Source organism: Folsomia candida, unplaced genomic scaffold (assembly GCF_002217175.1).
Source record: "Folsomia candida strain VU population unplaced genomic scaffold, ASM221717v1 Fcan01_Sc001, whole genome shotgun sequence".
Classification (NCBI taxonomy): Eukaryota; Metazoa; Arthropoda; class Collembola; order Entomobryomorpha; family Isotomidae; genus Folsomia; species Folsomia candida.
The window spans coordinates 26,586,467-26,613,970 of NW_019091193.1; the positions used below are offsets into that span (position 1 = coordinate 26,586,467).

The 27,504-nt window shown below is 40.3% G+C and overlaps 2 protein-coding genes across 3 annotated transcripts in view; one reads left to right on the forward strand and one right to left on the reverse strand.

The window, feature by feature from the left end:
- The window catches only part of LOC110842394, a 37,602-nt gene extending 13,177 nt beyond the window's left edge, over positions 1-24,425 (reverse strand). For both annotated transcript variants that reach the window (XM_035846004.1, XM_022088129.2), the window contains exons 1-12: positions 23,669-24,425; positions 18,076-18,403; positions 16,283-16,356; positions 14,688-16,155; positions 14,008-14,108; positions 13,192-13,503; positions 11,744-11,933; positions 8,496-8,743; positions 4,229-4,347; positions 3,323-3,488; positions 3,027-3,173; positions 1,894-2,161 (exon numbers count right to left, since the gene is read on the reverse strand). In XM_035846004.1, coding sequence (XP_035701897.1) covers positions 1,894-2,161; positions 3,027-3,173; positions 3,323-3,488; positions 4,229-4,347; positions 8,496-8,743; positions 11,744-11,933; positions 13,192-13,503; positions 14,008-14,108; positions 14,688-16,155; positions 16,283-16,356; positions 18,076-18,403; positions 23,669-24,167 — 3,920 coding nt within the window. In that variant the 5' untranslated portion in view covers positions 24,168-24,425. The remainder of the gene's footprint in view (positions 1-1,893; positions 2,162-3,026; positions 3,174-3,322; positions 3,489-4,228; positions 4,348-8,495; positions 8,744-11,743; positions 11,934-13,191; positions 13,504-14,007; positions 14,109-14,687; positions 16,156-16,282; positions 16,357-18,075; positions 18,404-23,668) is intronic.
- A 647-nt stretch (positions 24,426-25,072) lies between these two features.
- Positions 25,073-27,093, forward strand: LOC110855494 (ATP synthase mitochondrial F1 complex assembly factor 2). The gene is made up of 6 exons (XM_022103903.2): positions 25,073-25,684; positions 25,756-25,967; positions 26,045-26,155; positions 26,251-26,434; positions 26,526-26,641; positions 26,722-27,093. Exons 1-6 carry the CDS (start codon positions 25,546-25,548, stop codon positions 26,902-26,904), a joined length of 945 nt encoding a protein of 314 aa, XP_021959595.1. The 5' UTR covers positions 25,073-25,545; the 3' UTR covers positions 26,905-27,093.
- The last annotated feature ends 411 nt before the right edge of the window (positions 27,094-27,504 follow it).

The window sequence follows — 27,504 nt, forward strand, 5'->3', positions numbered from 1 at the left end:
TTCATACACAACGCGGCATAGTCACTTAGGAGGGGAGGTTGTGTACTATCAACTCCCAGATCTCCATGCCCTTTGGATATGTTGTAGTGTCCCATGAATGTACAAGAACCCTGAAGTGGTTTGATGCCATGGCCACATTTGCGCCTGCCACACCCACTCAAAGGTGCCCAAAAACCGCTTTCACTCCAGCTTTCACTCACTTAAATTTACCCCAAAAATCCAATTTTACTCGGATTTTCAAATTTCTTTCACCATTATGCTCCCAGATAGTTGCTTTCTTATTTCCAACATCAAACTCGACTTTTCAATTTTTTTAGTATTTTTAAAATTTAAAATTCTGAATGAGCATTGTTGTAGCAATCAACAAAGCTAATTATGCCTGCGAAATAAACATCAAACAAGTTGAGTTTGGTGTTGGAAATAAGCAAGCAACTGTCTGGGAGCATAATGGTGAAAGAAATTTGAAAATCCGAGTAAAATTGGATTTTTGGGGTAAATTTAAGTGAGTGAAAGCTGGAGTGAAAGCGGTTTTTGGGCACCTTTGAGTGGGTGTGGCGGGCGCAAATGTGGCCATGGCATCAAACCGCTTCAGGGTTCTTGTACATTCATGGGACACTACAACATATCCAAAGGGCATCGAGATCCGGGAGTTGATAGTACACAACCTCCCCTCCTTAGTACATTTATTATTTTATTTTGACCACAATTGTACAGATAAGTAGGATGCATCCATGTGGTTCACAAACATTAACTACTTACCTACTACATATATGAAACTAATTCAGTTTTGCAATAAGGCATTCCAAGTGTCAAAAATAATTAACACTCCTTTGACTAGAATGAGAATTGCATATTCGTCAAAGTACGGGACAACGTGTTTGAATGACACACTTAATAATTGGACATGATGTCGACTCTCAAGGCACTGAATTTGAGCAATTTATAGAGAAAGGTGAGCATGAATGGGATGCTATGAAATCATAGGTTTAATAATTGTGAGGATTTTGAGGAAAATGCTGCCCATGCTGTAACTTTTATTTGTACTCGTTCTGAAACTGTGCCACCATGTCCACCAGCTAAACCAACGGACAGAGTTTGTTTTGTACGAAACGGACTTGAATAGGAGCCAACCACTGTTGGCGTCTGGACCACATTTTCCACTCGGCTACTTCACTATACCTGGCACGTCCATTGAAACTGCCCTTTGTGTGTCCTTGGTTCTTTGAATTGTACTCGTTCGCTTAGTCAACGTCAGCTTTTGGCTGTCACATCATCATACTCTCATGTTTCATTCTTTTAGATCTGGAGGAATTCCAAACATGAAGCACATTCACTCGTGCAGGTCACTCGATATATTTTCAATTTCTGAGTGAAAAAAGTTAAACGAAGACGGCTTGCACTCCAGGGAAATTGCCAACATCAAGTAAATCTGACTTTTTTCTATACAAATCTTACTTTCACTTTGAAAAACGTAGAGCCACGCAACACGAAATATTTCTCACACCGCCTGCCATGCACAGAACCGGCCAGGTATTTTTCTACTACCTTTCCACCGATGGCTCGTATGATTTGTAGGAATGACCTCTACATGGAAACTGAAAGTCACAGTCCGAAAGTGGGGAAGTGAAGGTTGGTTGGTTTGGTTGGGAGATGAGCCCGTAATAATGATGAAAGGGAAAGACAAGGGCTTCCGGCAATTTTTGAGAGGAAGTTCAAAATCAATATGCTGTGCGTATATGTGTGTGTCTGCTCATCCGACTTATTTGTTTCAACCATCAAGACCTTCGACGCTGTTGCCCAATTACCATTGGCAGATTTATGTAATATGCGGATGTGCGTACAAGAAGGTCTAGTGCAAAAAAGGGTATAAATAACTCTCGTGGAATGAATCACCTTTCCAAATCCGCAGTGGAGTAGGTGCCACAGTAGCGCGTGGCATTTGCTGTCTTTTTGTCCACGATTTCCACGTAGTCGTATAAACAGTCCTCCTGATCCTCAACGTCCAGGTGAGAGAATCTGAGGACAATTTGTGTTCCAGGAGGAGCAATCAAGTGGTACCCGTAGTCCAAATTGTTCTGGTAGTTGGATGGGAAATTGGGAGAAGGCAGCTTTCCTCCGGTTCCAGAGAATGTTTTGTTTACGGCTTGAATCGTCTCTCCCTCTGCAATAATCAAATAGCATATCAAATAGCTTATCATTTGGGACACTATGATATACATCAACAAGATTCACTATTGGATTATGTAATTGAATGAAACTAGGTTTAGTCCATGGGCCTTCGGCCTGAGCCGGTTTCTAATTAATTAATTAATCAATCAAAACAAGCTTCACACATATTACCCGTGTGTGATAAATATACATACATACATAAATATGACATTGGCCTAATTTGCACATATTATTGGATCTGAATAATTTTCCTACCAATATTTGTAAACCATAAAATATGGCCTCTCAAAATTTATTTCAACGATGCAATACTAAAAAATGTGCCCCAATTCCAGTACGGATTTATCTGCATATGCCTGTTGCAGGTTGATGAGAAGTGGCAATTTGTAAGTTAAAAGGATAAGTACACTTTTCCATTATAAAATGTGTCACAGGTAAATATAAATGCAAAATATGGGCGAATTACTCTCCATACTAATCGATGTCATATATAATTACATACATGTACCCAATAAGGATTTAGGTACATGTATTTAATGGGAGGATTTATTTTATTTTACAAGACTACTTGGAATATAATCAAAGCCAAAATAGACACGAATGTCATTCTGTAATTTTATAATTTTCAGGAAAATACAACTAATTTGGATACTAAATATAATTTAAAATTTCAACAAAACCGAAGAAAGAACCCTGACACGATGATTATGTGGAAAATATAATTCACGAAATTCACGAAACTCTAACCAAATTATCAAAATTATGACTACGTAGACATTAAACCTTTGCATAAGCAAGCGATGCGAAACTTGTAAAGCTATCTCAGCAAGAAGAATGAGGATATTAATTAGAATTACCATCGTAGCTCTTCTTTTTGCAAACGTAGCCGGACAACTGGTTGCAGTCTGCAAGTCTCCAGGCAAAGTCCCCTCTTCCCCACTCATGCCAATAAATGCTGAGACATTTCCAATCCGAGATGGTTTGCAGGTCGGAGGAATGAAAGGCTGAAACACAAATAGCTCATCATTAGGAGAAAGAAAGCTTGGTGGAGCATTAACAAGAAAGAGAACAATGAGTTCACATGCATTGGAATATATGTATGTTTATAATAGTCCAAGTAGTTACTACATATACAGCGGCGATTACTAAATACCTGAAAAGTTGAATGGCATACGATCTGACCAGACGAGCTGGCTGCTGCGGTCGATCATCCCTCCAATCCAAAAAGTAGACTTGTTCTTATCGAACCGGGAAGTGGCTGGGAGGCTCTGGGCAAGAAATTTCCATTCCTCGGTCGACACCACGCTCGCCAATTTTCCCTGGTCGCATCCAACAAACACTTGTTAGTGGGTGAAAATAAGACATGGTCCACCAGACAGCTTTTATCCGCTGACCAATCTCAATCTCCCTCCAACGTAATGCAACGCAACAGACGTTTGTACACACAGCAGACCAAAAGTAGTGTCCAGTTAACGAAAATAGATTGTTGCGAGAACGAGACCGAGCTAGTTTACGAGGCGAATTGCAATCACGAAAGAAATCGATTGGACATTTTTTGTCACAAAAATATATGTGCTTCTCTCTCCAGCACACATGTATTGTAAATAAATACACACATACTCTCCCCAAGTCAAAGTTCAATATCCGATAACCCAAAAATTGCAACACACATAAACATCCATTTTGGAACAGTCTGGTGGAATGTTTGTAAGTATAACTCATAGGAACATACAATACGTTAAACTCCAAATGACCAATTTTCTCCACTTTCGAACTTATGCGACGTGAGATAAGTAAATACATAGGGAAAGTTTGTCCGCTTTATATTCACACATTTGCAACAACGCAGTAATAAGTATTTTCATGATTGCTGTCCCAGTTCGATTTCAATTTCCTCGTTTCGCAACACAAGTTTAACGACACCCTCGACCACATTGGAATGAGATATGCAACGGGCAAAAGGGTGAAAGTATACGTATGCATGGCGAGTGAAAGCGTCTTCTGGTAGATGCACACGCATATGTACATAGCGTTGGTTGGAGATAAATATTTAGGTTACCTGGAGAGCAGTGCAGATTTGTTGAGCATTGGCCCAGCTCACAGCGGGGGAGGACGTGGTGAGATAACAATGGGACTTGAATTTCTTCATTTGTTGGTCGCTGCATTGTCCGGACACATCTGTGTTTAGGGAAGACAAACAACAAACGACGAGTCGTTTTAATTTCCTTCAATTCTCCGGACACACAATGACAAAACATTCAAGTCGAAAAAAACAGATGCTTGCTCGCAAAAAAAGAATTGCCATGAAAGAAAAGAAGACACTAATACTTCGTTCTCTTGTGGGACGGACTATACGAGTGTACATGTGTATAAGACCATGTCCTTGTGAGATGGATTCAAAAATCGTAAAGGGTCGTAATGATGTTAGAAGGAAACGGTGAAAAATTATGACAACTTTTATTCAGGGGTGAAACCTCTTTATGAGATTGGCACGTCTGTCCTTTTGCCTGTCCTCCCGTCTGTTTGTGCAATACAGAGTTTAAACTGGGGACAAAAATTCATTGTGCAAGAGGAAGAACTGATTAGAATTTGGGAGATGCAGGTTAAAATGTCGCAGCGCCAGATCAGTTAGTACTACTTTAAAAGACGAAACGGTCATGTGGTGAGCCAAATTGATAACATTTTGCATGATGCATTCCGTTGAACAGATTATTTTGACCGACCTTGGACAAGGTTAAAGTTAAAATTCCATTTATTCTTAACTGCTTTTCAATGGAAAGCACGAATGTCGCACTAAATTTGCGCTGCGTGCTCATCAAAGAGTGAAAATACATTTTTGACACGTGCGGTTGACATTTTTAATTGGAGGTCAACGGCAGGGGGTACCGTGGTTTCACCCTTTGGTTACATACGTTTATAACGGTTTATTTTCATGCAATAAAAGTAAACAAAAATATGTGTCATATCTTCAGGAAACAGCTTATGTTTACTACATGTTTGTTGACTGCTAAAATTAAATAAGCAAACACAGGGACGCCGTCTTGTTTTAATTATGCAAGAAGCAGCGTCCAACACGAGAGAAAGTTGTAACCGCTTCTTTGTTTTTACCCCTACAGCACAGCCTGCTTCCTAATTTGTAGCCATTTCATTTCTGGACAAATTAGTCATACGTAGGGTAGCAGAACAGTCTTGAAAACCAGCAGAGGCCTGGTTTCGGATGAAGTTACTCTTTATCGCGGGAATAAGTAGGCGACCGACTTTAGCAGAAGAGAAAAATTTAATTTTTTGTACATATGGTTTTTCTCCCATGGGACTCCATCCAGTGAACCCTTAAAAACAAGCGTTTCGAAAGTAATAAAAGATGAATGGGAACATGATTCGGGTTTTCGCTTGGAGAAAATTGAATAAGATATTCTCGTGTCTCAGTTTCCTCTCGTCTGGAAATAGCACAGGTAAAAACTACGCCGCTCCTGCATTTCTGACGCAGAATGGGAATTTCACCAGCACCGAAGATCATTTCATATCACTTTATACTTCAATTTGTGAATCCCCAATTAACATTCAATTCGAAATGCAGCCTAACAAACTTGAGAGAGAGAGAAAGGGAGACGAACAAAGGGCAGAAAGTTCCCCAGGGATTGAATACAACAAGTGAGCGAATATCAATTCATTATTAGGTGAACCATTCTCCGACTGACGAACTCATGTGTGACCTTTCATAGAAAGACAAATTTCGAAACATTCTGCTCAACACCTACGAATGTAGGAAGACAATGGCTTCATAATACGTCATATTTTGCTCGTGGAACTATGACAAACTCGCCCAACTCGGTCAAAATGAGACCATGTGTAGTCTGGTGGTAAAGCTTTCAAGTTGATGAATTAAGGATAAAATATTCACTAAAAATGTGTTCGCGTGTGGTAGTTTCATGAATGTGGGGACGATCCAGCGAGAGTTCAAATAACGTCAACTTTAGGACAGTGAAATAAATGAGACTCGTTTCCGTAAAAAGGCCAAAGGTTGATGGAAAGCCAGAGTAGCAGATTATCCAGTCAGCCAGCCAGCCAGGTATTCGTGAAGGTGCATTAAAAGACAGCCAACCCGTAAGAGGTGAGTAATATAAGTGGTGGAGCCATAAATGAGGTAAATTATTTAGTAGAATCTTACCCGATCCAATTTAACCGTCGGGTCTACTCCTCGCTGACCATTTTAACCAAAAACACAACCAGAGGGTTCGTAGTACAAAAACTACTTTCACTCATGCTTTCACTGTGTGCATGGATCAAGGAAGTCCAACGCATTGTATCCTCCATGTATCATAAGAGACGATAAGAAGCTGGTTCACATGTGTATCATTGTGCAGTTAGATGGCTTACAGAGTAATGCTGTTAGTGGCACTAGTCAACATTTCCCCGTTGAAATTCGACAGCACCATCTTAAGCCAGATACTCTCCGTCCCTGCACATACATATTCTCCAACGAAACTCACCCACCATTTTCTTAGGCTACAAAATAGAAGCAAAATAAAATAAAAGTTTCAAATAAATTAAACTTTTGTTGCCGACTGCGAAGCCAAAGGGAAAACGGGGACCCAAAACAAAGTTATAATTTAATGCGCACAAAACTTTTATTTGTTTGTCTATTCCTTGATTGCAACGGAAATAGAATTATTGTCGTCATTTAAGACTAATTTTCAGTGGAAACACAAACTTTTTCTATCCTTGAATTCCTTAATGTAACGTCATTAGTTTGTAAGTGAGCACAAAACTATAACGAATTTATTTTTGGCATGTACTTATTAATTGAAAATTGGCTGTGGCGAACAATAAAATGGACGTTACGCAACGTCGAGTGATTTTCTTTCATGTTCTGCAGAAACAAAGACCTGCAGGAAATGACATGTCGAGCTTTTCTACAAATTCGGATGAAATTTTGGTTTTATTCTCTGACCCCGTGTCAGAAGGCATTTTGAATAGAAAGAACAATGGGTGGTGAAAATTTGCCTCACTTTTTGACAAGGTCATTATTTCGTGTGACTGCTAGTATTAATTCATTAATAAAATATAAGAGCTGCTGATCTATAAATTTCTACATTTCATCTGATCGCTAATAAAAGCTTAATTATTTAACAACCCAATTTGGCAACAGCATGTCGAATGAAAGCAACGACTCAGGTAAATTTTACCCACTCCAGTATTATTGGCTTACGTGGATATATTGTGTGCACAGTACATTAAAGGAATAGCAAAGGAGTAGTGGAGGAATGGAACTTTGTTGAATGTTCACACAGGGACAAAGTTTAGCTGTGATTTGGTGCACTTGAAAGGTGCAACAGTTGTTCCTCAACTTCTCCATCTGCTGCACTCCGCGAAACCCCAGCAGCCTCGCATTATTCTCAGGAGAGCGGAGAAAGCAAACATTGGGGAGCCAGTCCATCAACCAACCGTTTCCGAAACTCGTTTTTCATCCAACTTTCTCCTCTGGGCTGCCAAACCTGTATCCCGCAAGCTTATTCAAACTAAATACACATTCCACCACCATCAAACTTTAAGGGAATCCGAAAGTCCCCGTTGTTCCTTAACCTGATTGCTACCTGGTGAGACATTGTATTTGGATTAATAAATTCGAGGTGGTTGGCGGCGGAGAAAGCGCACCTCGCCTCACTTATGACCTTTCTTTCCTTCCTCCACAAAAGGGGGAAGTCGATTTAAAAAATGGAACGGGTGAGACAGCTCCGATATTTTAGACGAAAATTAGAGCAAGTGAGTGAGCAGAAAGGTGGTCGTAACTCGTAACTCATTGTCTGCTTAGGAAATTCTGCACTTTGCACAGAGAACAGCGTTCCAATTCCGAGGAGAAAGTAAGTAGAGTACATTGATCGATTTCTCACTTTGGGTTTCAATTCCCTCTTCCTCCCTTTGCATTCCTGATGGATTATTCTCACTTTGTGCCACACACAACGTTCAGCTTATTTTTTAATGAATCCCATACAAATAAATGGCAAATTTGACGTTGGGGGAAAGTTTAATATTTCCCCAAGCTTTCTCAGGGTCGTGGAAAAAAATTGAACCGCGTCGTAATTATTAAACTCTTCTCGCATCGTGAGTAATTGCCTTTCCCAACTTGTAAAAATCTAATACATCTTTTCTTCGGCGGAAACTTGAGGAGTTTCCTGATGTGATTGCGTAACTCTGCTCGTGCAATTAGGCCAACTTGGCTAACATTTGCTAATTTATCTTTGTAAGTGCATATTTCCCAACATTTCTTACGAATAGTGAAGCGAAAGCTGGAGATCAGGATTTCCTAGTGAAAGTTTCAACCATACCTTTTTCTGTCCAAACGTTGGCCTTAAACCCGGCGAAATGATGTGAAAAGTCAGATTCGAGTCTCAAACTGAGAGAACTCGTACTTGAGGTAGTTTTATATCGGAGTAGCTTTAGTCGCTTGGTCCAATCCCCACAAACTCGCTTGGATAAAATGCTGGTGTCCAATTGCGAGAGATTTTTGGTTTTGTTGTTTTGGTCGATCGGCTCGTGAAGGATTTCCTTAATTTCCAGAGAGTCATATCCGCAGCTGAAATGCATAATAATTCGAAATTAAATAAAGTCTCTTTGTCGATATCTTGAGAATTAGCGTTAATCGGTCATTACTTTACAATAACTATGCACTAAATTTGAAAATCCAATTATGGAAGTAGTCGAAATAGATGTGCATACATACATCTGTACACAAATAGTGGGAAGGATATCACGTAGGTCAGGGGATACGTATCACTTAAAAAATCTAACATATGTATTTCCAGAGGGGAAATTTGTAGTCAAACCATTCCTAAATTAGATAAGGTACAACTGGTGCTCTTGCTTATAGCCGTGCCTCAGTTGTACTCATGATTTGCATCCCACGGAGGAACTTGGTATTCTGAGCATTGCATGAGAGTAACGTGAGCAGACTTTGATAACGAGGCCAAAAGTCGTAATATCAAAATGTTCCAGAGGGAATCGTTTCTACATTGAAAACCAGCCAGTTGTTGTATGAACGATACATTCGTACGTACGTACGTGTAGTAATCCCGTAAAGAAAGTCATTGCCGAGGAAGGTGGCTTTTTCACAACTGTATCAACTAAATCTCCAGGATCAACATTTAAACCCTCAATTTTTTACGAGTTTTAGAGCATACGACCCGAATGACCAAATATTATGATGATTCGGTCATTTGTATTTCAGAAAACGGAGAATATTTATTATTTTAACGGCATCCATATCTTCCCTGCAAAACAGTTTCATTTCCTAAATCCTATACACGTACATTTTTTGGAGTATTAGAAACAATCTTTCTCCGTAGCAAATGTGAGTTCACTGATATTTTGTATGCATTCTGTGGAACTCTGTTACATTTTTATTTTACATTAATGTGAGACACGCACGGCTCATTTTGAGTGAAAGCAACATGGTCCATGTTCAGAGCCCATGAAAGTAACATGAGAGGAAACAAAGAGTCATAAAAATTAAATACACAAAGGAAGTGAAGCAAAATGTCACTTTGGTTGGGAACCGGGGGAAGGATGGAAGATTCATATCGTGTCTGCATAAGCACCCAACAAGACACTAATCCCACAAACCAAAATTACTAACTGCTTTTCTGCTATATGATAGAAGAGAATGCATGACCAGAATCTGGAGTGAAAGTGGAGTAAACAAATAAAAGCGACTGGTCTATACTTTATGTGGGACAAAGTTTCATTCTTTTTCAACTCATTACACTAATTTCCATACGCTGTGTGCAACGTTAATAAGCTGACTCAATGCAGACCAGGGCACCATTAGGAGAAAGCCGTAAAATGAGCATTTCGTGCTGGGTCTGATAATGGTCGAGATATAATTGTAGCCTTAGTAGTCAGCCCTCTCTCTCCTCTCGTCTCTGGCCGGACTTCTCGCTCTCCCCGTAAGTTGAAATTGCTGAACGACGATTACAGTTACGAAACGACAATGAACACTTTCAACTACATAAGCAATTGTACGAGCGAGTGTTTTATTTTTCATTTTATGTGGAAATGGCATCACGAAATAAAAACGTAATTATTCAATTAGCTAAATAATGCACGCACTCAATCCCAATGCTCGCAATTGGCAGTGTCAATTTTGTCAATCCCAACCAATTTACTTGCTATTGTCTTATTATGTATCCTGCTTTTCCTCCAGTCACGCAATCCAATAACCACTTGAAATCATTTCCAGCTGCGTGTTTGCATTTTTTCGGTTTTCAAACTTTCCTTTCTGCTCGACATGTAGGTAAGTAAATAGGCACGCATGTAATTGTTATTGTTGAGTATAGGATTCACAGCCCAATATCCTGACAGTCAAAATCCACCAAATATTTACCACAAGTAAGAAATCAATGGCATAAAGTGGTATCATTGCAGGAAAACTGCACACTTATTGCTTTCAATTAATTGGCCTAGGGACACGTGTCTATATATTAAATAATATGCGTGGGTCACCAATTAAACGTCATTCATTTAGTCATCATTCACTGTCATAATTCATGTGCCAAATGAGAAAGTCGGTGGGAATTGCATATAATAATATAAGTGATAACCTTTCCTTTTCACTGCTTGGTTGACATATGGAGTTTCTCGTAGAACAAAGGTGGAAGACAATAGCAGTCAAAATCCACTCATGGCGATTATTTAATTTTAATGTCAAACCGCAGTTTTATTAATCTCGTCCAAGACGGATGGTACTTTTGGATGGCGTTCATACAGAGATTCGTATGAAAAGCACATTCTCATTATTCCTGCCTACTTTGCAGAATGAACGGAAGATAAGGCGCACCATCAATCATGTTGCACAACAAATGAGTACATTACAGTTTGTATCACAGCACAGGTGCTAAGTGCGGCTTGGAAGAGGAGATAATCTCAAATCGATTTTGCTTTCAAAATAATTAAGTTCATTGTTTGCAGTGTGTTCACTCGCGAACATCACTTCATCCCCAATCTCAAACTGCAGTGAAGCGTTGTCTGGTGTGGCAGTAACCAGAAATTGGGTGAGATCAACAACAGGAATATGTCGATGCCAACTACATGCATGCATAATATCGCATGGAAAAATCCAAGCTGCAGAATGAAGAAGGGGTAGAATTGAGCGGAGTGAAAGTGAATTGTCACAGGTTCCACACACTCTTTCCCATTTCGTCTGCAAATAAGCTTTGTCAGAAGCAGAGTTGAAGGTTAACCTCACACTAAACCAATGCAAACACACCAACACGTACATCACAGTTCAGTCGGAAGATCACAAATTAATACACTGTAAACAAAGTCAGACACTTCCATCAGCCGCCTTGTGTACTTTCTCCCTCCATTCTTTTACTACAAATTGATGTATTTATTGCGGTCAGGGTCTGCTCTAAATTATTTTCCATTTTTTTTCCCAACAAGTATCGAGACACTTGTTAGGTTAGGCACCTCTCACGGAAGGAACACCCAACAACGACGTCGAATACCAATGCACCCACCACAAGCGTATACAAATCTAAGTAGGAGATGCGAGCTGAGATACTAGTAATTAAAATACCTTGGCGATTCCTCGAGGACAAACTCATCAAAGGACAAGACTATCCGATATCCTGCAACGGCCGCAATCGTCGTAAGGCAAACAATGTTGTCCGGATAGGACATGGGATAAGCGGGGCTCGTCAGTGTCAACACAGTTCCCGGACTCAGCTCCAACGTTTTGTTGCACGAGTAGTCTTTTTCGTCGTAATCTGTTAAACAAACACAAAGAAAATGAATTTGGTTATGGGAGACGTTGGCACACATAAAGGAATCATAAGGTTCGCGTCGCAAAAGTGGACACGAGGAGCGTGGGGAGAAAAAACACCTCCAATTCCAGCGAAAACCTGTAAAAGCTCGGCTTGACTTCAAAGCTACGACACAAACAAGTTGCTACTGGATGACAGGCACGAGGATAAACATTCATCATTGAATATGATTGAAATACAGAACAGCCGCAAAGCATGAATATTCATTTCTTTTCCTCGTCGCTCTGAGCCACCATGAACGGCGGCTAAGAAGGCAGCACGGAAATTGGGTCGTTTTGAAGGACTATTTTCACGATAGTTTATGGTTTATGGAGTAGCGACATACTCACACACCGCCGACTTTGTAGTCAGGCGGATGCCATGTACGGAATACCTGTGAATCTGCAGATTATCCATTAGCTAATTGAGCTGGGCCCGCTTTGACACTGTCTGTGTCGGGAAATTGGGTGGCACAAATCTCTCTCACCTTTTGGATACGCGGAAATTGATTCCTCCAGAATATATGGGAATATCTCCATGGGTCAAAAAACCTGCTTTGTCAAGCGGTTTTACATCTGACACTCTTCGGAATGTGACGTGAGCAACATTTTGCCCGTCACACACTTGCATACATCACACTCGTCCTCCGACGCATTATAGCTCTTTTTCCAATGAAATTGCTGGAATAGTTGCAGAATGAGTCATATTTGCTTACACGGGGCTCTCCGAACATAATAGCCAAGGTAGGCGGACAGAGGACGGAATTGTAGTAAACACGATAAATTAACGCGGGTGCACACATGAGACTCGTCATGTCGTAGGCTGTCTCCTGCTGGGCTCGTGAGTACGTATCAAGAGCATTTGGAAGAAAGTGGCAAGGCAGCGTCAAATGGGAATGAAGGTGAAAGTTTACATGCTCCTCGACTCCTCCAACAACACGGTGACACTTTAACATTTCCTTAATGTCGCCCGAATCAATTTACTTCTTCTTCTTGTCTAGTGGTTGGACCTTGGATATGGGTTTAACCTTTACGTTCATGCACACAGAGTGGGAGGGTGCATGAGTGGAGAGGAGTAAACATAAGAAATGAAGTGGGTGGAAGTACAAGCAAGCATACAATTCTTATTTTTTTACCCATATCACAAATTCATCGTTCTCTTATTTTTTCAGCTGGTAACTGCATTTTCAGTGAACCAAATATGTACAATGAGAAGTGCTTACCTTTGTGCGTAAGTTTTTCGCAAATGTAAAAGTTTTTGGCTTCACAATTCCGATCATTCCAGAAAAATCTGGATTGTGGCCAGAAATTAGCAGTATGAACTTGATTTTGATGATTTGACTGCGTTTGGCCTTTCGATTTAGTGGCCAAAGAAATTGTGCTCCAAAATTGGGATGATAGAGGCTTCTCTGAGTACGGGGTAGAAGGGTTCAGCACCTGCCGAATTTCGACACAGTCCTGTCCACTCCATCCATCATCGTTCGGTTGAGCATTCGAAATCTCGTGGCGTCTCTGGGCCCAGCCCACGAACCAATCTGAAATGGAGAAAAGAAGAAAAAACATTCACCAAATGACGACAAAACAGCTTTGCCCTCGTACTAATCAAAACAATTCCATCTTTCCCCCAACTGTCTCAAGGGCATGGCCGTTATTTTGTGCAAAATAAATATGTGTTCTTTCTCTTCTTCTGAAATCCTAATGGGGAAAGTGTTTATAGAGCCGAGATGAAACGGCAGGCGGTACGATAGAAGCTATACATACTTCATACTCGAACTGATAAACTGACACCAACTCGTTTATTCAGACATCAATCGTCCATCCAATAAGTACGACGATGGGCAGAGTATCCGGAGAAAAGCCAACATTACTTCATACATGTGTTGGACCTGAGAGCTCACTCAGCCAACCGATTCTCATCCATATGGATTGTTTAGCCCGAGGGGAGGGAAAGAAGACTCGTCCTAACTTTCATCATCTCATGGTATGTGCGGCCAAGGAGGAAACATGCTCATAAAATACAAGTCTAAGAGATCACTCACTTTTGTACGAAAATGGAAGACCACTTGTCCACTGAAAGTTCCCTTCTGACTCCCGGTCGTTTGCTCCAATCCAATAAGCTCGTCTTGGGTGAAATAATGCACTGAAAATACAATATTGCAGTTCTGTAGGGGCTGGTGGTGTGTGCATCAACACCCTCGACAGATAACCACACGTGCCCCACATCTCAACAGATGGACGAGCAAGGTGAGTTTGATCGAAAATGAGGAAGCAATCGCCAAAGTTGAACCTACTCATCCGAGGCTTACACGGTCCGTTGGGTTCTCAGAACATGCTTTCTTTTACACTCAATTTTCACTTACTTTACACACACATCAACCTACACGCTGCTTGACCTTCACAGAAATTTGTTGGAATTTCACTCTAACTAAATAAATTTCAGTTGGATTTTAAAAAAAACGACAAAAATAGTTCAGGCAATAATACGATTAATCTATAGTACAATTTCGTCTTTAAGCCGCTAAAAACCCTTTTCCGAATATCTAAGACGTCCGGATCGGATCATCCAAAAACCTTTTGAACGCTCAGAAAAATATGCGTTATTAAATATTTAGTGGCACTTATTCCATGCTGTGCCACGTGTGCGTTGAATAATTCTGAGCTTTCTCCGTTTTAGTTTTGTTGTGTGTACATGTATGCATATAGACTGTAAAATTGATACCTTTCTGTGATAATTTTTTGAAATTTATGGCCAACATCGTCATCTTCAATGGTGGCCAAATGTCCACCTTTCATCTGACAACTCTCCTCAGCGGCAGGCCAATTGCTGCCACTTTCCACTAAAATGGCACAACGCCCTGGGTTGAGTGCGACCCAGCCAGGGTCACAATTCCCCACCAGCTCCTCAATCGGAACGCTTTGATATGTCAAATGAAACACGGAAAAGTATTTGAGCTCGAAACTGATCTTCACTTTGTTTCCCGAAGATTTCCACGCTCTTTTGTGCTGGGCGGACGAGTCTGAGCTCCCGTCGAAGCACCACTCAAACTCGGAACCACTCTCAATGTCCTCTGCCCTTATCAACATGAACATGGGATGGTTCGGAGAAGTTGTCGACGATGGTGCAAAATTAGGCGGACATTCATAGCTTTTTGTAGTCCTCATTAATTTAGAGAAACTGCTCCCATCCGAGTCACCGGCACTTGCATTATTATTGTTGTTAATGTTATTGTAAATTTGCTGTTTGTAGTAAAAACTATTGTTGAGATTATTTGGATTTTTATTAGGAGCAAACTCAGCATCACTTTCACTTTTTCCGTCCACAGGCTCCGACTCTTCTTGGTCGATTTCATCGTCATCGGGGAGGACAGGTCGTTTCGTCAACGACATTCTCGTAATAATCCTATTCCCATATGGAACATGAATTACAATGGAACACTCGTTGGCGTCCTGGTCACTGGAGTCCTCGAGAGTGGGCCCCTTGGAGTACCTCAGCCCACCATTCAAATCCCTCAACACCACTCGTTGGCAGGGGCTTAAGGAATTAATGTCCAGAGTGAACGTCTCCTTGTTCTTCACGGAGCCGGGGAGACTCACTCTGAGAAGCAGCCCGTCTGAGCTGGTCTTTAAAACGTTGTCATTATTTTCATTCACATTCGGATTCATATCGCCATCTCCACCAGCATCACTGCCGTTCTTTGTACTTTCACCATGGGGGTTGGAAAATGAATAGGGTGGGGATTCGCCTAGTTTATTTTGTGGTTGTACTGCTACGGGGATTGACTGAGATTGTGTTTCACCACCACCACCACCGGCTTTAAATGTCAGTAAACGCTCTTCTGCCGAGTAATCCTGCAGCTTTCCACAGAATTTGCGACCCAGCGGAGAAAGTTGGTGAGTGTAGGTGGGGAACTCGTTCTGGAGTTCAGGGGCACTCGAAGAATCAGAATAGTCTGAATTGGACTTGGAGGTCTGCATTGTTCGCGAAAATGTTAAATAGCGGCCTTTGCAAATGTCCCGCATTCCATAAATGCTCAAATTTGTAATGCGAACTTCCAGCCCAAATGTAGGTCTAGGAAGCAGGAGCACGGTGCAATTGAGACCTTCCGTTTTAACCGATGGGTGAGCGTTCCATAGCGAATCCATGCTCAGAGTTGTTCTTCCACCAATTTTCATGACAAGGAAGCAATCTGAGACAAGTCAAGTGCATGCATTTTTATATCAAAAATAAATGCATTAATAAATGAAATAAAATGGAGTAAATCGTCAAATTGCAACGAATCGTTCTGTAAAAAAATTAATATTGCATTTTCTTACCTCGTCGAACGGCAACGTGCAAAGTTTGCTCAAAAATACTCGAAACACTTTCAGCGATTGGCGTAAACCTTAACCTGAAAAAATTTGTAATCATAAATTCAATCAAAGGGGCTTCAACTTATTCTTAGAATCTTGTCAAAGCAACTTTCGACATTGATTGCATGATTCAATTAGTTCTACTCAATTCGCTCAGATTGGTCAAGTCATTCTGCCCTTGATGAAAATAAGTCTTGCAAACTCAGCACAAATCCGTCAAACATCTCGCAACAATTATTGCCAAACTTTTTATTGGATTGTCATCTTATTTATTGTACTTATGATGATGAAAGAGAGTTTTGGGAAAGAGGTCGAAACGACGGAAGGCACATAATGTTATGCAAAAGACAAAGCCTCGTGTTGTGACAACTTTCTTTTATTCCTTTCCAATCCCACAAGACAACAAAGTATCGATTGGATGTTATAAGCGGATTACGACCGCTATCATTATGAAAATCCCCTCCTTGTTGCATGAAATGAAAGTACAGGGCATTTTCCCCTCGGCTCTGCTCCCCCTGCACGACATGTTTAATTATTCCTTCGCATCGGCTCTCCTCAACTCTGAAGGAACACAATGTTCGAATTGCGTCCAACTTTGAAGTTGAAGTTTTCTAAACACCAACAACTCCAACAACCATTTCTCGCCTTCCACACCTTTGTGAAACTTAGAGGACAATTGAAACGAGTATGTGATGACAATAGGCAAGTTCAATATCGATTTATGATAATTTGAAGACGCCATACTTTGTCATAAAATAGTATGTTCAAACAGAATACTGAACATGATTCAGGCGAGTGCAAGTTGTTATGTGTACACTCAGTCCAGCAATTTTTTGCAATTTATAAAAGGTCATTTAAACTTTGTTAATTGCCCCACCTTGATCCATCATCGTTATTGATCCAGTTAAAAATGCACGCCCAAAATATTGTGCCATGTACTGTCCTCATTGCAAAATCGAGTCATCGAAGCCAACTCTGGTCACGTATACAATAGTCTACATACATACACATGTACGTCATAAAGACATATGTATGTATGAACAAAAAATCGTAACATATGCATGAGGAGCAGAAATGTTGCTATTTTCCGTGTAAATTGTGAGCAGTTGAGCTGGAAGTGAACGAGTAAGTGTGTCGCAGTACGATGGTCGTCGTGGTGGCTTTGGAACTCAGGGAGTTGAAGAGATGACGAATGACTTTGTTGACAATTAAAGATAAATTTTGGCTGTCAAATGCCATCAATCCCTTTCCCCTTCTTTTGAATATTGAATATCTATTGATTTCTCGAAGCCCCTGTTGGTACATGAATGGATAACTCTCGTCGTTCGTGGCGGTCGTATATGTACAACCCGATAATGCAACATGGGTGCTCCAAATATGTAGATTAGTAGCAGGGCCAACTCAATGTTTTCTTTGGGCAACATCCCATGCTGCCATGTGTACCGAATAATGTTTGCAATGCGTAGTGTACGCTAGACAATTTGTCTGAAGCCAGGAGACTTGTTTCATATTTAATGCTCTGCCAAAGTTCTCCATTCGTGTGCTTGTTGAATAGAGTAAAGTTATGCAAATATCGAGCTAAAAATGCAGGTTTTCTGAAATTGAAACGACCTGAAATGTATACAAGATTCGTTTTCATGCCGCAAGGGTAGCAAAGAAGGCAGGGACTTGTTTATGTATGTATAATAATGGACAAGATGACGTTTTCTTGCTGGCTTGCCTTGATACATAGGAAAGAAAACGTGCATAAATATTACCTAAATACGATGGTCGGGGGAGGGCCGCTGGTTGGCAGTGGTGAGACGACGCCATTTCCGCTAATGTACCAAGAGAACGAGAGGATTAAGGGCTTCTGACCCTCCTTGTTAGCTCCTCCGAGAGAGTGCTTCGAGCAAAAGGCCACGGAGTCGGGGTCATCAGGCGCGTTTCGAGTGGATGACGAGGGGTCGTTGAAGAAAAGTTCAAGGACATCTCGATCCCTTTGATGTCTCCTCTTCCCCACCACGCGAGACCTCTCCCCGTCCGACACATCGTTTCCCCAGTAGTCCAGACGAAACAGGCTCCCTCCAGGCACCTCCACGTCCACTGAAAAACGCCAAACATCACATCCTCATTAAATAGGAACAAATAATGGATCCTCAGCTTAAAAACCCTAAGAAATATTTTGAGATTTGGTATAAAGAAACCCTTTGCATGATACTCCATGTACGCAAATAATAGATACATGTTCAATCACATACGTACATACACATCTTCCTCAACGCGTATGCATGTATGAGACTATTTTTGTGTACACAAACTTGTAACTCTCATCCAGGTGTATGTAGTTTTGCATAATATTTGCAAAAATCCCATTTACTTAATCCTACCGTTTTTGGTTTGGTAGCACATGTAAAAGTCATTATATGTTTTGCTGCTTTCTCCGTTAATCAATAGTTGAGTATCAGTACGTACATACGTGTGGTATGTCAACAGACAATGTTTTGTTGCATCTTACATACGCTGCGTGTCGACCATTACTGCATACATACACATGTACACACACAGCACACCACGAAGCCAGCCATCATAAAGTACATACTTTCTTCTGTTTGGCACTTGGACTACTTTATCAACTTGATGTTGCGGGGAGAATTACATAAATTGCCTGTTAGAGCCGTGTTGTCAGTTGGCCCCCTCCTTCACTCCCCCATGGCAAATATTGAACCAGGTGGAGAGTCATCAACCTACCTGCTGTCATTATCTTGCTCGATGTTTAACATGGTCGACCTTGTCATCCAGGATGCCCGGGCAGTAGACAAGGATAAATTTAGATCTCGTTAGGAGATTAATTAATTGCATCGATAAATTCTACGTATTGTCAGACACTCTGTAAACACAGAATCGTTAACGCCAAGTGTAAGGAAAGGGCGGACATTCTCCAGTGCATGAAGGTTGAAAAATTCGCTATTTTCCAAAATCATAATTAATCTGTCTAAGCCATAAATTATCAAAGTTTAATAATTCTTTTTGGTTCTGCTTGATTTTACATGTATGCTCATTTATTCGCATCAAGGTTCCAATAATTTTATTCCATATATTTTTCATATTCACAGCGAAACTTTCTCCACTTCTTTTTTAAAAAACTTTCACCTTGTCAGTTGCTCCTTACTTTTGAGAAACGTGTCTACCAGCATCTTCAAATTATTCGTGGTTCGAAGTGCTCTTTGCAAAAAATAATATAAAGGAACATCTTGAATTTCAAGAGCACTTGAAAATCTTGAGAATCTTGCAGGCATCCCATGCATGCAACCCCTGCTCGCTCGCTCTCTCCTCCAAAGTACAAAGACGAATGTATAGTTTCACCGGCATTATGGTGCTCAGCCTACACTTTCACTCGAGCCTGTGTGCACAAAATGAGATACATGCTCCTTACTAATCACACCACCCCTGTCCCATACCCTCCCATTGAAATGAAACCCAGTATGACCTTCCTTTTGTATCCAGATCTATAGAAAATTCTAGATAAAAACTACACCAAAAATTTGGGACGAATAAAACTCAAGCTCTCTGAGAACATTTCTATATGATAATCGTATAGTTCCGAAAATAAGGTCAAAATATGGAACGACAGCATTTTCATTCCTCACCAGCGTTTCACAAAATTGGGTTTCACTTTTGCTTATGAGGAATTTTGTTTCCCTTTTGGAGTAACAGGACGGGAGACAGGGAGAATAATACGCGGATGCAAAGGTGAGACACAATAAATGGGACAAAGGAAGGAAGGAAAGTGTGTGCTGTCTCGATCTTCTTGGCCATGTGATTTACTTCTTGGAGTCAATTTAGGGCCGAGCCATTACTCAGATGGAATTTCACCCCACACGGCAGCAGGAGGAGGAGGAGGATGAGAAGGCAGGAGCGACGGTAAGGCCAGGAATATTATTATGATGGTGGTTGTTCCCCGTCTGGTATGAACTGGTGTGCGAATTGCTGGCTGAGCAGTAAAAGAACTGACACCTTCACCCAACGAATAGCACATTTTGCTACCTTACACGACCAGAACCAAACTGCGCATTTACTAGCAGAGCCTACGACGAGTGCATAAGGACGGAGGAAAATATAACGTATAATTTCAGCCGTGGCCAATAAAATATTCAATACAAAAGCCAGAAGACTCATTCACTACAGCTTCTTTGTAAAGTTGGAGAGCGGAGGAGCCAAGCATGGCTTGTCTAAAGCTGACCTTAAGTGAAAGCTGATGTTCACCTGCCTGTTCTAAAAATAAGGGCAAACACGGCAGAGTAGTAGCGTACGTCTAGTGCTAAAATGTATTATTATGTCATCTCGCAAAGTACAAAATTGTCTGGCAGCCTTTACCGAAATAGGCAAACACATGCGAGGAAAAGAAAAGTGTTTAGTTAGTTTGAGCTATAAAAGTTTTTGTCATGAAAATAGAAACTCGGTCGTTTAATTAATCATTATGCCGCGTCGCACTCCACTAAACACATAGATCCATTAATTTGAGTTTCGGAGAAAATAGAAACGTCATTCACTCCATAATACATTTTTACATATGAGTGGTGTTTACGAATCCATTTATTTTACGTAACTTCAGTATTTGAAAGTAGAATACGAGCTACTCATAAGCAACGTCTCTCTTGCAATACACATGTGTATGCATTTAAGTATATTGCAAATGATACATGAACATAGAGACTCGGAAGCATGAAAGGATTTATCGAGCTAATCACCTAGCAGAACACGGAAAAAAATAAATAATCGTAATACGCCGCTAAATAAAAGCGAACACAAATTACGCCGTGGAAAACTGCTTTCTCTTTTCCAGGAACCTACCCGGCCCAAAGTGCATTTTATATGTTTGTAATGCAGATATCGCACTACGCACCATTACACCCACTCGCAGTTGAGGAGAAGGGGTTGGTAGCTGAATTTTACAATCTCATTCATTTCGGGACAGAGATGAGAGAGGGAGAAAGTCGGGCTAAAAGGATGATCGATCACACTCGTATTAGTGGATCTGGCTCACAAAGGGAATAAATGACTTTCACTTGGGCCCTACTTCTGCCAATGAGATTTGTGATAGTTTTCCAGTTTTGTCGTTAATTATCTCCTGTCAAATGAGAAACAGTGTAATGAACAGAACCCACGACGCAAATGAGATGAATGCATGAGAATAGTTGAGTAGACATTTATGTATGCATGAGATGAGTATGGATTCATATTTTCGAAGCGTGCGAGGACATTTTAACGCAGGAATATGGACTTGACTTATGTATGTATGTACCTTTAGGGATGTACATAGCTGTCTCATGATAATTAATTTTAAATTGACATACACGTTAAAAATTATGGCGGTTCAATTAATCTTAATGGATGCACTTGAATAATATACGATATGTAAATTAAGTGCTCTTACAGATTAAGAATATGCTCCTTGATAATAGGAATTTTGATCAGCAAAATTTGATGTTTGGGTTTAATGTGATGATTACATTACATTACGAGCAGATCAAAGCATTCTCATGGAGCGGTTTGATTCTCATCACATTCATCACTTTCTAGGATAAAGTGCAAAACGAAATATACAAAATTTTGATACAAAGTAAAGTTATGCTTTAATTCTCACTGGTTTAGGTTTTAAATGTCGGTTATACGTACATAAGACTATTTTCTCGTCATACTGCTCAACCTGCGAATAGGTTGAACTAAAGAAAAAGTACAATCCTATTTCTATTGTCCTGCATAGAACTGTACATATTTGTCAAACCTCATACAGTTTTACTGCTTGAACTAACTGTGTAGGTATGAAAAACTGTCAGGCTCATTTTTGAGCATTCACATTCAATGCAAGATTGATTGATGTAAATTATTGATCAGCAGAAGAATTTGGTCACTTTCTATTGTGCTGACAGCGCTAGTGGGGCACAAGAGATTCTCAATTTTCACTTGCTGCTCTGGTCATTTCACAATTACTTGGCTTGAAAATAAAATTTCGAGGTGACGGAACACAAAGGATTTTCTGAGATAAGAGAGAGAACGCCTCTTCAAACTTATTTATGCAACCGTCGTGCTAGATAGATCAATAAAGGAGGATCAACAACGGGCCATTGTGACATTCTCGTGCAAACAAAACTTAAAAGTTTACTGCCGGTGCAAGGCTTAGTTGGAAAACTTTTTGTTTAAAACTCTTAAAATTTCAAATTTGAATGGTTTTTTGTGAGTACTCAGAACAAAGCATTAAAACACGACACGAAACCACATACCACATACCAACCGACTAAATATCAAACAGCCCTGGTTTCTACCCACGCACGATGCTCTCCCTGTTTCTCTAGAAGTTGGATTGATACTTTTACAGTACCTACATACATATTTCTCAATAATATGAACAAGAAAATATAAATCAGGGTTGGAAATTATTGAGTGATTGCTTATACGAGGAGATATTGTACAATTGATAAGGTTTGGCAATATATGACCTACAAATAAATATTCATCTTGCTACGTGAAGTCCGTAAGTTATTGATGCCATATAGTATGTAGGCGCATAAGGTAGTTGTGCACATAACGTTTATTAGTGCTCTAGCCAAGTTCCTTCCTTTTCGAGAGAAAGGAGGAAAGAAAGACGAGGGCGAAACTCATTTCTCATGAATCGAGACTACGGGCTGGTTGGGGCCTTAAATATTTTATGACTCTGCCTTCATTGGGGACAGCACTGGTCGTTCTCTGGGTCTGCGAACTTGTCGTCGTCGTGGACTTGTTGGGTTTCCCTTCAACGAGAAATAATAATGCGATATCGACGTGCGTGATTCCAATTAGCTGCCCACTTCTACAACAACATATTTGCGATGGCATGAAAAAAGCAAAGTTTCATAAATCTAAATATTTGAAAATACTAAATCAACAGGGTACGAAATGAGAACATTAGCTATTTATTTATTTTGTGATGCTTTTGTGTGTAATAAGTAAATAAATACTCGGTAGACTAATATGTAACTTGGTATGGACACCAAGTCGAGACTGGAGTGCTTGAATATATTTATGTAAATACATATAAACTTTCCCAAATGTTGTCGTCACAAATTGTAATTAAATAACCAATATTTATACTCTGTTCTTGTGTTATGTAAGCGTCTCGTCTGCAAAATCATGAGTGATAAACTCCAGGGTTCACTTTAAGTCGTTGGTCATTATTTATCTTTTCTCGACGCTAAGATTGGTCTTGAGATGAAATTGCTTTTCCCTGCATACTTAAATGTACATACGGCTTAAAAGAACTATATCTAGAGCTATTTATATATATATACCACAAGAGCAGAAAAGGAACTACTTGGTTTTAACGATCCATACCTGTGTACAAGACGTTGGGAACAATTCCATGAGATACATCAAAGGCGTGATGAGACACGGCAAGTAGAGACTTTTCTTCATAAGACACGACTTTCTCAGCCGTGTTTGACACCAGGAGAGCACATGGGCTGCCACTGCTGCTGCTACTTCCACTCGCGGAGGACAAAGAAGAAAATTGGTTAATTACAGTATCACTTTTCTCCACACTTTCACCTTGGTCGTCGTCCTCATCATCATCATCGTCGTCCTCCACACCCACCAGTTCGCTATTACTGTTGAATTGGTTTGGTTTATTAGCACTATTGTCCCCCAGTCTCGTGGTGGTGTCCAGGTCGAGTGGGACGACACTGCCCTCATCCACGTTTCCAGGTCTCACGACATTTCCCCCAAGTGACCTCGACCCAATCATGGGCAGCCCCACGAGCAGGAGCAGAATTGCCAACGACTGGGGCAGCGTCGTGGTCTTGAACCGTCTCAAATGTTTGAACCAATTTGCCATGTTCGGGTTTCTTGTTCTCACTCCAATTTTCTCCTGGTTGAAATTTTTCTTTGAAACTTTTCGATGATTTCCTTGTCCTTCACCATTGTGAGGATTTTTTCATTGCAGTTGAAAGTGCACACGAGGCCCAGCACAGGGGTCAAGAGGAGGAGGAGGTGAAGAGGTAAAACGTGGTCTGCTTCACCACCTCTGCTGCTGACTCTTGGGTGAAAGCATGCCAAGTGTTGCCTCTGAGCAGTACAAAGACAGACTGATGCGTTGCATGAACTCGGAGAAAGTTGGTGCTCTAGCTTCGTTGGAGTGCTTCGTAGTCCTCTGCCCCTCGTCCACTCTTCACAAAACATTCCACATTATCTCAAAGTTGACCACTAGGTGCAAGAAATTATGCATACGCCACAAATATTTCATTGCACCCAGTATTCAACTACATATTTATTCATATGCCGTATATATGCAAATGCTGACATATGTATGTGCGGTTCATAATCTAAGCTGTACAATATCGATAACTTAGGATTGGTGCTGCATTGTAATCCATCCAATAATTAAAACTACGGCATTCTGAGAAAATTTATTTTGAGAGTGTTATTACAATTCATATGAAAATTCTTATTATTATTCAAATTTTCATAACACGCTATATTAACATACGTTTGCATATTGCTTGCGCGAGTATGGTAGATTACATCACGATATAATAACCTGCAAGATAAGCGTCATAGACGAGCGAGAAAACAAATCAGCGTCATGTGCTGTCTTACAACGAAGAAGAAGCCATTCGCAGTGTAAGTGCATAACTAACCTTGTTGTCTGGTCAGGGAGTTGAACTTGGGATGACCTTTGCTTATCTCTCATGCCATAATCCATCCATCCATTGGCAATTCCTGCTCATGTTCTTCTAATAATTAAAACGACGCAAGGCAATTAGCGTACATACATGGCTCCCACAACTTCCACAGTCGCAGGTCATCGTATTTATATAAGAAACGCGAATTCGAAGTCGGAGTTCCACAAAAAATTGTAGAATTTGTCAAGTGCAAAAATTAACATTCCATATTTATCGCAGCACCTTGTCCTATTTTTCTGAGAACCATTTCAGAGGAATAATTGCATTGAATAGTTGTATTGTGACCCGAAGAAAGGACAAATTCCTCCGTTCATGCATCAAAGCACGGGACGAGACATCGAACCAGGGACGACTCGGGGTGTGGGAGATACAAAGTCCGGTCTATTCGGGACAAAATTGGATCCGCAGTTCAAAGTTTTTGATAAAGTTTCATTCAAAATCCGAAAATTCAAGATTCGTCTAAAGTAACAGATTCGACAAATTTCTTTTTCATCTGGGTCCTCCTACACATATACATACGCAACCGAAGAAATGGCTAACTCGACCGGGTTAGTCAGGTCAATTTTGAAGGGCACATTGTCAACAACGAAACGGTTTCGAATTTCTCCCCTCGACCGACGCTTCCCGTTAGCAGCGCAATACATTTCCAAAAGATTTTATTCTCCGGAACGTAAGACATTAATACCGAACGTATATAGAATTTGTTAAATAACGTGCTAAAATTGTGTGACAAAATTGCAGCTGTACGAAGGTTCTACGGAGATGTGACCGTGGTGCCAATTCAGACGGCTTCGAGAGGAAGTCCTGGGACATGGGGAGTCAATTTAGACAAACGGGCGCTGCGAACCCCAAGCAAGAAATTGTTCGAAGTGGATAATGAAGCGGTTGCATTGGCAGTGGCCAACGAATGGGCAGTTCAAAGGGACATCGTCATGTTAAACACAATGCACATGGTCAGTCGTCACACGTATTCTGGGCTAAGTTGTACGAATTATTAATCGTTTGGTTTATCATGCTCTGAATTTTGTAGACGGCGTTGGCAAATACGGCAATAGACAATCCCTTCAACAAAACTAAATTCAGTATATGCAACGAAATGCTGAGCTTTCTACCACTGGACACTATTTTATACAGATCTGAGGTAATACATAGGAAATATTTCTTCTATATATTATAACGCATTTCTATGAAGTCAAGGCATCAGTATGGATTGATATGGTTTCCTGTATATGATAGGAAAATGAACGCTTGTGGGAGTTGCAGCGTGAATTGTGGGACCCTAACCTTCAATGGTTTCAAAAGGCGTTTCAGGTGAAGCTTCCCATTGTTGCAGGAGCTATAACACCCCCACATATTCCTGATGAGTCCCTGGCTGTCCTCCGAAAGGAACTAATGTCATACAGATTCGATGCATTGTTAGGTAAATGGGCACATAACATAGATGAGTTAGTTTGCGCCATGATTTGTAAACTTACTATCACGTTACTAATTTGTAATAATGTTATTAATAGGACTTCAATTTGCTGCGGAAGCTCTCAAGTCATTAATTCTTACGATGGGCGTCTTGAAAATGCATTTGAGCACGGAACAGGGTCTCAGGCTTAGTAGGTTGGAATTGGATTTCCAGGTAATTTTTCTTGAACTTATTGCAAAGGATATTTATTTATAAGTAGATTGTGACCTGTGGTATGCTATTATTTATTCCAGACACAACACTGGGGGAATGTTGAATGGTCTCATGATTTGGAGAATTACGATACAATGTCTAGATTTTCATGTGGAATGATGTTCTTCAGTCTCAATACCTTTGCCCCGTTTCGATATATTGAAAAAGTTGACCCCGAAACAACTTTAGCCTTTGAGAAAAAGAGCACAAGTCACCATAAGTAATACGTATTATTATATTCATTGTAGTCAATTGAACCAATGCATGCCTTTCACGAATATATCCGTGATAATTAAAATTAAGTATATTCAAAAGTTTTGATTTCCTTGCAATAACGTTTACAAATTAATCTTTTCGAGAATATTTTTTACAGGAAATATAAATACACACATATGTAATTAATTTTTGTTTCGTAATTATTTGTGCTCCAAAACATTACTTCCGAACTTTCATTGTCTAAGACAATTTGTCTTGTTTGCGACATCCTTGATATGATTCCGTTACATCACTACTTATTTACATGAATAGACGTCATTCCTCCAATGAGGAGGCAAATTTAGTGTCGTAATTCTTTACGCCGTCATCACAATTGGACATTTGATGAGTAATTGGTTGAGTAGCAATCCAACATCGTCACAGTGCTCCATTATAAATGACATTCTCAATTACATTTCTTTCAAACCCATCGAATAGAGTGAGTGTAATTCAATCATCACACACCGTGTTTTCATAACTCTTTTATCATACTTTTATGGCTAGTGTGACATTAAATTCTTGCATCTACATACATACTTCATGCTTAAACCGGGCAACTACACCTGCCT

Excerpts from the sequence above, each read along its gene's own strand:
- LOC110855494 (XM_022103903.2), top strand. The coding sequence starts at position 25,546 with ATGGCTAACTCGACCGGGTTAGTCAGGTCAATTTTGAAGGGCACATTG. Across the intron at positions 26,156-26,250 it reads CTATTTTATACAGATCTGAG|GAAAATGAACGCTTGTGGGA; the intron begins GTAATACATAGG and ends TGTATATGATAG. Across the intron at positions 26,435-26,525 it reads CAGATTCGATGCATTGTTAG|GACTTCAATTTGCTGCGGAA; the intron begins GTAAATGGGCAC and ends TGTTATTAATAG.